The sequence below is a fragment of the Caretta caretta genome, chromosome 1 (assembly GCF_965140235.1).
Source record: "Caretta caretta isolate rCarCar2 chromosome 1, rCarCar1.hap1, whole genome shotgun sequence".
Lineage (NCBI taxonomy): Eukaryota > Metazoa > Chordata > Testudines > Cheloniidae > Caretta > Caretta caretta.
Window position 1 is genome coordinate 218,936,095 of NC_134206.1, and position 10,184 is coordinate 218,946,278.

The 10,184-nt window shown below is 48.8% G+C and overlaps 1 protein-coding gene across 2 annotated transcripts; it reads right to left on the reverse strand.

Annotated features, from left to right (window-relative positions):
• Window positions 1-341: 341 nt before the first annotated feature.
• LOC125623413 (C->U-editing enzyme APOBEC-1) lies at window positions 342-9,908 on the reverse strand. Of its 2 annotated transcripts, XM_048822781.2 has the most exons (5): window positions 9,764-9,906; window positions 7,864-7,891; window positions 7,161-7,561; window positions 3,621-3,742; window positions 342-968 (listed from the first exon to the last, which is right to left on the reverse strand). In XM_048822781.2, the coding sequence occupies exons 1-5, from the start codon at window positions 9,783-9,785 to the stop codon at window positions 858-860; spliced, it is 684 nt and encodes a 227-aa protein (XP_048678738.1). In that variant the 5' UTR covers window positions 9,786-9,906; the 3' UTR covers window positions 342-857. The 2 variants fall into 2 exon arrangements, with proteins under 2 accessions (XP_048678738.1, XP_048678753.1); XM_048822796.2 differs by lacking the exon at window positions 7,864-7,891 and having other exon boundaries at window positions 9,764-9,908.
• Between the last annotated feature and the right edge of the window lie 276 nt (window positions 9,909-10,184).

A 10,184-nucleotide genomic window follows, 5' to 3' on the forward strand; every position in this document is an offset into this window, starting at 1 on the left:
GTGCTGTGTCTTCTCTGTATAAATGCATGTTCAAGTCTGCATTTATATGATGATGTGGGATGAGAGCAGCCTTCTATGATCTTGCAAAGAAAGGCAATATAGGGAGTATGAGGACCAGGTGAGGGCCTAGAGGAAAATTATGGGCTTGAAAAGCTAAAGTTTGGAATGTCAGTTCATTTTAAGAGTGATCACCAGACTCTTCCTCCTCCCACTTAATGAACTCTTAGAACAGTTTGTGATGTCATACACTGGACCATTCTTATGTTAGCACCAATTAGGATTTATTAAGCAGTGCCACATGAATTACGTTTTGAAAATGAACAGACAAACAAAGGCAGTGCTTCCTTTGATTATAGATATTTTATTCAAATATTAAGTTGACAAAAGACAGAGAAAGTAAAACCTAGAAATCTACCAAGAGAAAAATAATTCAAACAAATAACCCAAGAGAATAAATCCTCTCTAAGATCGCTATATATGTAAATGAATAATGAATTAGTTCCTTATAAACTGCATTACACAAAGCAAACCATATAGTGTTATGTTCATTTGGTGAAACAGCATTGGCTGCAGAATAAGCAAGATACTTTTGTGTTAACTGTGATGGAATAAACCTGTACACTGAGTCACAGGTGTTAACATGACCCAGTCACTGTACAACGTTAAATATTTAAACATGATTCACTTTTCAAAAGGCTACAAGCTGAACCAATGGGAAGGAAATGGCTACGAGCAACTAAATCAAATTGGAATGATTAAACATCCTAGTGTCCTATCAACATTCCTCCCCCATGATGGCCTGGTTCAATACACTTCCAGAGACTGGTTGGCTGCCCAGGCCAGGATACTGGCGGCTATCAGGGATTGGCTGATGTGAGTGCTCTTTTCTGTTCCTTGTCTTCTACACATAGGCTGAAAATTGGAGTCTGATTCTCACCTGGTGAAATCTCTAAGCAAGAGGGAATGTTCTGGTGAGAAAAGCAACAGTTGAAGTTAATTTCTTTTTTGGAGGTTGGCAGCTTAACATTTGCACTCTTAGACTCATTCTGGTATTTAATGGACAGGGGAGGAACTCCCTGTAACAGCAATCACCTATAATATTCATTGCTTCAAATCTCATTCAGAACCAGGGCAAATTACAAAGGGGTTCTCAGGCATGTTTCATGGTCACAGGGACTCATCTTTAGATCTGGTTGGGAGTATTCCAGCTAAACGGTTTTTCATTAGAAAATGCTGATTCGTGAAATCCAAAACATTTTGTGGAAACATATCGGTTGTGAAAAAACTTTTGTTGGGAAAGTCTCTCAGGACCACCATGGGAAAAGAAAACAAAAGGGGGGGAGGGATGGGGCTGGAGAGGGAGACCGCAACCCCACCCCAGAATAGCCAATGGCCTGGTGGTTTAGACATTCCCCTGGGATATGTGAGACTCAGGTTCAAGTCCATGCTATGTCTCATTCAGGATCGGGGATTTGAACCTAGGGCCGAGATTACACCTAAAACTGCGATAAATTTCATAACATGCGTGATGTGCTCAGGTGAAACTATCCCCCTTTATACTTGAAACAACATAGCTACTGCCTCTCGAGGGGGTAAATTTACCACAGCAACAGAAACCCTTCTTCCGTCACCATAGTGTCTATGCTACAGAGCTACAGTGACGTATTTGCAGTACCGCCGCTGCATCGCTTGTAGTGTAGACATAGCCTGGGTGTCCCAGAGGAGTGTGTGAGTGCCCTACACACCGGGCTCGTGGCTACTCTCGGGAGGGTGCTCTCACTCACTCTCTTCCACCTCCTTGTGGTTTTCACACAAAAACTGAAAAGGTCTCGGGTTTGTTCCAATGCAGACTGAAAACACATCTTGGAATTTCCCATGGGACGGAAATATCATTTACTGGCCAGCTCTTCCCTTCACGCCCTGACTGTGTGTCACAGTACTCATCTGGAGTACTGTGTCCAGTTTTGGGCCCCACACTTCAAGAAGGATGTGGATAAATTGGAGAGAGTCCAGCGAAGGGCAACAAAAATGATTAGGGGTCTGGAACACATGAGTTATGAGGAGAGGCTGAGGGAGCTGGGATTGTTTAGCCTGCAGAAGAGAAGAATGAGGGGGGATTTGATAGCTGCTTTCAACTACCTGAAAGGGGGTTCCAAAGAGGATGGCTCTAGACTGTTCTCAATGGTAGCAGATGACAGAACGAGGAGTAATGGTCTCAAGTTGCAGTGGGGGAGGTTTAGATTGGATATTAGGAAAAACTTTTTCACTAAGAGGGTGGTGAAACACTGGAATGCGTTACCTAGGGAGGTGGTAGAATCTCCTTCCTTAGAGGTTTTTAAGGTCAGGCTTGACAAAGCCCTGGCTGGGATGATTTAACTGGGAATTGGTCCTGCTTCGAGCAGGGGGTTGGACTAGATGACCTTCTGGGGTCCCTTCCAACCCTTATATTCTATGATTCTATGATTCTATGATCACCCTGCGACACGGGTGATTTGGAAAGGGGAGAGACTTCAGGGGAGTTCAATGAAACATTCAATGGCACCGTTACTGGGAGGGAATATATAAACCGCATCATAGGCGCCGAATTCTACTGGCACCGGTGGGTGGTTGACCCCCTCTGCCCCCAGCCCCATCCCGACTCCACCCCTACTCAGCCCCCTCCCACCCCATTCCAACCCCTTCCCCAAAGTCTCTGCCCCCTCCCCGCACCTATTCGACTCCTTCCCCAAATCCCCCGCCCCGGCCCCACCTCTTCCCTGCCTCCTCCCCTGAGCGCACCACGTTCCCGCTTCTCCCCCCCCTCAGCTTGCTACAGCTGTTTGGCGACAGCAAGCACTGGGAGGTAGGTGGAGGAGCAGGGACGCGGCACGCTCAGGGGAGGAGGCAGAGGCAGAGGAGGTGAGGTGGGGCGAGGTGGGGCAGGGTGGGGAGATTGGCTGCCGGTGGGTGCAGAGCACCCATGAATTTTTCCCCATGGGTGCTCCAACCGCGGAGCACCCATGGAGTCGGCGCCTATGAATCCCATCCAGACAGTGGCAAGGAAAGCTCTGGTTGGGGGATGGAGGGCTGTTGCTGACAACAGTTTTGCAAGTGTCGATGGGCTCTGAGAGAAGGATATGCGGTATAGAGTTGGAAGCTGTGTCTGAAAGGGAGGGTCAGGAAGACGGGTCTCTAGATCAAGGACGGGATGTAAGGGAAGAGAAGAACTGGGGCGTTTCTCTGTCTGGAACTTGTCTAGCCATGTTCTAGAACTCACTTTGTACTTGGGCTGAGGAAAAACCCTGCTGTTTTTGTCCCTGAAAGGGACAGGACACGTTTTACATGTATGCTGTTTTGCAGTAAAGCAAACCACAAAGGTGTTTAAACTCCACCAAGGTGTGAAGAGCCTTTTTTCTCCTCCAACCATGCAGCCCTTTGATCTCCTCAGGCACTGAGAGTTTTCCAAGAAACTTTTAGTGTCCCCATGAGCTCATGTGGGAGTCACCGTGTGTTACAGCTCAGCTCTTGGGATCACCGAGCTTTCTAAGGAGGTCAAGGAACTGTCCCGCTCAGACACGGTTCTGCATGTGACTATGGATCATTTCGGCATGCAGTATCCCTCTCCCTACAGTTCTACTGACCTGAAGGATGGACTGGAGTTCGAGAGAATATAGCATTATCCATGGAGCGAAGTGCCTGGGCCAATAATCATCTTTATACTTGTCCTCATCATCGACAAATGTTTTCCAACAGTAGCTATAAACTGGGAAAATGGAACAAATCAGTCATGTGCCGAAGGAGGTATCGGTGGACTCAGTATACACAAAGGTCAGTCAATCTCAAGGGAGCAAGACTAATTTGAGCCATGCAGAAAGAATCAGGGCCAGATTAACCTTTTGTGGGCCTGGCGCCAAACATATCTGTTGGCCCCCATGGAGGCAAAGGAGCATGGAGAGGGGAGGTCAGTCTCCAGAGCAAGGGGCCAGCCAGGAGCAATGGGGCTTAGCATGGTGGGGCCAGCCCCGCTCCACCTAGCCCAGTGCAAGGGCACTGTATACAAACCGGCAGTTGCCAGGCGCACACTGGCCTGCCCAGCCCTGTGCTGCCAGCATGCCCCTTCCCCTTGGGAGTGGGCCCATGCCGTGCCACACAGCCCCTGACTGCCTATTCCCAGCGTCCCCTGGACCTGCTATGCCCAGCAGCCTCCCACACAGACCCTTCACCACAAATCACACTGGCCTGCACACCACCCCGCCCACCACCCCCCCACACACAGCCACACCACTACTGCCCAATGCACTTCCCCACAGCCCACCACCACAACTACACAGCACCCCACTCAGACCTCCCACTGCCCAGTATCCCAACACACAGAGCTCCCCCACCGCCCCCCAACAGATCCCTCACTGGCCAGCAGCCCTCCCCCATACACCTCCAGGGACCCACTCCCTCACACCCTGCCCCCTGGCCACACTCACCGGCCCTGCTGGAAGGTGACAGCATCTGCCAGGCTGAGCTGGCAGCACGGCCAGGGCCGGTCCAGTGCCAGGGCGGGGAATCACTCCGGCCTTTCGGGACTGGCGCGATTAGCCAGGTCAGGGTCTTCCCCCACCCTGGCCAGACTCCCTCAGGACTCACTTGCCTGGAGATAGGGTGATCATACGTCCCTGTTTGGCCGGGGCAGTTCCCTTTTTAAGTTATGTCCTGGCCATCCTGACTTTTTTGACAAAAACGGGCATTTATCCCATTTGCTTTGGCAAGAGCAATTGAACAAATGCCCAAAAAAGTCCCTAGCGGGGCGTGGAGGAATGTGTGTGAGGGGGGTGCTGACGCGAGGTGTCAGGCAGCTGGACTTGGGGGGTCAACCCCAGGCAGAATGGATCTGGGGGGAGGGGTTAGGGGCCAGCCCCAGCCCCTGGCAGCTGTGTGGGGAGGGTGTCAGCCCCATCCTGGCAGCAGCATGCAGAGCTCGGGGAGTGGGGGGGTCAGCCCCTGGCTGCGGTGTGGGGAGCTGTGGGGGATGGGTAAGCCACAGTGGGGGATTTAGAGTTAGTGGGGCCCTGTGCTCAGCTTCATTTTTGGGGCCCCTCCTTGGGACCCAGCCAAGAAAAAGGACATTCTCTCTTATCTCCTCCCTGCCCCTGTTTTTCATTCTTTTTTCTTCATCCTCCTCCTATAAGTAATAGCAAGTTAATGAAAATAAAGTGAGGTACCTTGATTGTTTTTGTAGTCTAACTTATTTTTCCACAGGCCACTTGAAAATTGCTGGGGATCTTGGCAGACCACTTAATGATCTTTCCAAATATTGTTTGTACCGTTAGCTAACTATTGTAAAGTTCTTTGGATGAGAGTGCTTTATAAAAAATAATGTAAAAAAACATTGGGGTGCGGGGTCTGGCCAGGACTTAGGGTGCGGGAGGGGGCTCAGGGCTGGGGGTGCCGGGTCTGGGAGGGAGTTAGGGTGCAGGAGCGGGCTGCGGGTTAGGGTGCAGGGTCTGGCTAGGAGTTAGGGTGAGGGAGGGGGCTCAGGGTTGGGACAGAAGGTTGGGGTGTGGAGCACTTACCTGGGGCAGCTCCCATTTGGTACGAGGGGTGCAGGTGGGGATGTGGGGGGGTGCAGTAGTCAGGGAGGGCAGGGGGCTGAGGGGTGTGTGGAGGGCAGGGGTGGCGGGGTTGCAGGAGTCAGGGAGGTCAGGTGGCTGGGGTTGTATGAGGGGGTGCAGGAGTCATGGCTGGAAGTGTGTGAGGGCGGTGCAGGAGTCAGGGCAGAGGGCTGGGGGTATGGGCTGGGTTCTTGGGGGTGCTCCCAGTCCCCTGCCCTGAGCAGCTCATGGCAGCAGGCTGTGGGGGGGTATGTGTAGGGGAGTGCCGGGGCCCTGCCTTTGCTCCGCCCTGCCCCGATTCCACCCCCTTCCCCAGGGCCCCACCCCGCCCCTGCCTCTTCTCCGTCTCCTCCCCCGAGTGTGCTGCGGCCCCACTCCTCCCCCTCCCTTGCGCCGGCAAACAGCTGTTCAGCAGCAGGGGAAGCGCTGGGGGAAGAGGTGGGGGAGGGAGGAGCTTGGCTGCCAGTGGGTGCAGTCAGAGCCTGCCCTGTAGCAGGAGCCCCAGGAGCCAGCAGGACCTAGCTTCTGCCCCCACAGGCGAGAGCAGTGGGCAGGGGGCGGAGAAGAGCTGGCGGGACCTTACCACAGCCCAAGCAGAGAGGGCTGGGGCCCCTTTGGAGCCTGGGCCTGGTGCCATGGCACCATGGTAAACCCAGTACTGTGCAGAATGCTTCTGCTAGGTCACTCTTAGGCTGGACCAGCTGAGGAGACTACAGCACTTGGGCCTCATGTTCTCCAGGACTTTTCCATCTTTCTGTCCAGGGAAGGTCGCATTAAACCAGCCTTGCAACATTTCATTCACTTATTCACCTGGGACAAGTCATTTATGTATCGAAGGGAGAGTAAAATATCACCTATTTCTTCATGATTAGTAGCAGCAGCTGGACACTCTCCGTGGGTGAGCTGATTTTACTCTGGGGGTAGATTAGAAAAAAGCTGCAAAGACATCCCCTTTACATTTAAATACAATACTGTGTTCTCAAATGAAAGTGAAAGATGGGAGATGGACTGCGCCGGGAAGGAGGCTGGTGTTCTCTGTTTATTCCCTGACTAGAACCCTAGAGACAGTGGCAATGTCATACCAGCTTCACCCACACACACGGCTCACCAGTGTGCCTCAGCTCTGAGTTCCCGCCCCTAGCAGGAAAAGGGGCCTTGACTCTTCATGGCTCATTTATGCCTCAGCCTCTCTGCTGAGACAAGGGGATCAGCAAGTGCCAGCAGGGATGGAGATTTTAGTGATTTTTATCTGTACTGCTAGGAACTGGACTGCAAACACCAGCACATTTCACATAGGTCAAAAAATGGCTGTCAGCTACTGCATTTCGGTCACTGACACTCAAGTCTGAAACCAGAGACCTAAAGGGGAAAAGCTCTGTATCCCATTGCACTATCCCCCCAAGACTTGGGGCCAGACTGGAGCCACTGACCTAGAAGGGAAAAGATTCCATAGTCCATTCAACAACCTCAGTGGAGCCATCTGTGACCAGGGTTGAATTGGAACTAGTGCTCTAGAGGGAAAATGCCCCATGTCCCATCTCTATCCCATCCAGCCCCTGTAACTCCATGAGTCATTACCTGGGAGGTCCATGATTCGGATGGACACTCCGATATTCATCAGGCTCCGTAGACCCTGACGATTGTTTTCCTCTTTGTGCAAGTAGATCCGTGCTACATAAATAACTAGGTTCACATTAGGCTGTTCCATCAGGAAACCCCTGATTGCCCTGCAGCAGTCTCCACAGGGACTCCAGGACATGTACCAGGTGATGGAGCAGTGGTCAGAAGGATCAGATCTTTGCTTTTTAAAGACATCTTCCAGGAAGTAGATTTCAGCATGCTCTGAGAGGGTGTTATGGCAACAGTTCTGCCAGGACCTTTTGCTACTGCTCCATTTTATTTCATAGAGCAGGTAAGTCTCATTGGGAAGGACACTTGGGTCATAATTCTCCATAAATGCCTCCTGGGATATCTTCCCCCTGAAACATGAAAGAGATCCCAAGGATTTACTGACTGCAGCTTTATCACTAAGAGCTTGCCAGTCAAAAAAAAGTTCAAAGTGAGAGCAATGGAGTAGAGGGAGAGATAGATGGAAAGGGGAACTCACAGAAGGATAGAGGGAAACACAGAGAGAGCAGTGGGGGAAAAGAGACAGAGGCAGGGAAAAAGGAGAGTTAAATCTGGTATCACACTGATGAGCGGGGAAGGAGATCTGACTCTTTCCAGCTCCCTCTTTGCCTGTAATCTTGGGAAAATGTGGGTATGGTGCTTTCATTCTCACCCCTGCCTGATGCCTCTGGATACATGATCTGTGGGAAAGAGAATAGAGTCACCTGGTGCACAGAGAGAGACATAGGGAAGGCAGACAAACTGAGGTCCCCCCAATGCCTCCTCCCCAAGACCACGTGGCCTACAATTGTTCATTCTCAATGGACAATTCCTGTACAATACTGCTTAGGAAAGAAACTCCCTGGTAAGGTGCAGTGTCCTGAGGAGAGTGGGGGTGAGAAAGGTTCTTCCTGGCCCCATATATGGCCATTAATTTAACCATGTATGTGGGGGGGAGAATGCCCATTTCTTGCCATGGAACAGTGAAATAATAATTATTACATATTCATAGAATCTCAGGGTTGGAAGGGACTTCAGGAGGTCATCTAGTCCAACCCCCTGGCTCAAAGCAGGACCAATCCCCAATTTTTGCCCCAGATCTCTAAATGGCGTCCTCAAGGATTGAACTCACAAACCCTGGGTTTAGCAGGCCAATGCTCAAACCACTGAGCTATCCCTCTGCCCAAATTATTATTAATTATTATTATATCTAGTACACGTGCATAGCTCATTAAAATCAATCAGACTCTGGCCATCTGTTCCCATTTATAAGTGTAAGACCCTACCAATATTTAATGAACTGTTATTTCCTTTCTTTTTATTTTAAATGTGGATTGTCCCATATAGGTATTTGAATATAAAATTAATAATCATTATTAATTTAATTTTTTTTAACTGGAGATTTTTCAGGATATATATTCAGGTTATTTCTATTCTGGAAAAAAAATAAGAGTCCCTTGTTATTTGCACTGAGAACCTGGAAAGCAAAACTAGATAAACAAGGCTCAGGACCACTGAGAACAAATATTTAAAAATCTAGGAGACACTGAAAATGTTCATTTCCTCCTAATCATCGGGAGTTAACATTTAATAAAAACAAAACAAAACCCGTGTCATTAAAATTCCTTGATCAGCAGTTTCTTTGTGCGCTGGTTTCAGGACACTTTACATTTTCAACTCAAATCTGAGAGCCCACGCAGGGGCCCACAGAGAATTTCAAAACATGCTCAGCCATGCACAGACACACACTCAGCTCGGGCCTGATCCAAAGCCCACTGAAACTGTGAAAAGCCTCCCCTTGACGTCGATGGACTTTGGATCAGGGCCATAAGGTACATTTATGAGCAGAGACCGGAGTGGGGGTTTTGCACCAATATCACTATTCAGTGGCACTGGTGCAGGTTTTTTTAATATAGGTAAACCCAGACAGACAGACACAAACATATATGTAAAAAGAAAGGGAGTACTAACAAATTGGTTAGTCTCTAAGGTGCCACAAGTCCTCCTTTTCTTTTTGCGAATACAGACTAACACGGCTGCTACTCTGAAACCAAACATATATGTGTAGACACACACAAAAATCAGACCTGTCTGAGGAAAGATGGACCCTATGGGATGTACTAATTACAAAGAAAAACCATTGCTTTAACTCTGATAAAACCAGTATGTCCATCTGCTATAACTTGGAACCAGGAGTGCCTCTGCTCTACTGTATTCTCTCACCTTTTGTCTTTGTAAGAAATACCTGTTTAGTACTGATGTAAGAAAACCATTTTACTGTCAGTGATTTTGTCTGTCTTTACTGACAGGTTAGTAACTAAAAACACTATATGTTTATAAATACACTCAGAGAGCTAAACAAACCAGAGATAGCTATTAAATATACATATCTTATATATATAGATCAACAGCTATACAGATGCACATACATATATATGCCCCTAAATTCATAAGGGCATGAACACACATAAATGTACACATATACTGTATAGACATAAAACCACAAATGCACAGATATATGTATACACTTGCAAACCTGTACACAGACATATGCACAACTGCTCCATCTTTACCTCCATTCCAGCCAGCAGCCATGGCTTTCTCTCACAACAGCCTCCGAGGCTATCTTGTGTTACTGGTGCACTTTTGAGTTTCTATTCCTGAGAAGAAGAAACCTAAGAGATTAGTGAAACCAGCCAGTGATTGGTGATTCAGCTCTGGGAGGTGAGGCTCTGAGTGATGTGGGGGATGGACCTCAGCACTGATGCAAAATTGTGCTTAATGAAACTATTTTAATGTATTCTTGTTGTGTTAGGTTGTTACAAACTTGGCTGTTACATGGGGCTTGGAGAATAATAGCTTCTCTGTTGATATTTGAGTTGCTTGTTTTATTAAATGAAGTGTTCAGGCTAATCCAAGAAACTCCTAGGAAATGCCTGCTTTCTCCCAGCAAGACACAGGCACAAAAAGCTGGAAGGGGTTGTCTCTCCTCCT

Coding starts and splice junctions, on each gene's coding strand:
- LOC125623413 (XM_048822781.2), bottom strand. CDS start 9,785: ATGGCTGCTGGCTGGAATGGAG. Junction 3,743..7,160: donor CCGAATCATGGACCTCCCAG/GTAATGACTCAT, acceptor CCATTTTCCCAG/TTTATAGCTACTGTTGGAAA. Junction 969..3,620: donor AACTCCAGTCCATCCTTCAG/GTCAGTAGAACT, acceptor TTTTCTCACCAG/AACATTCCCTCTTGCTTAGA.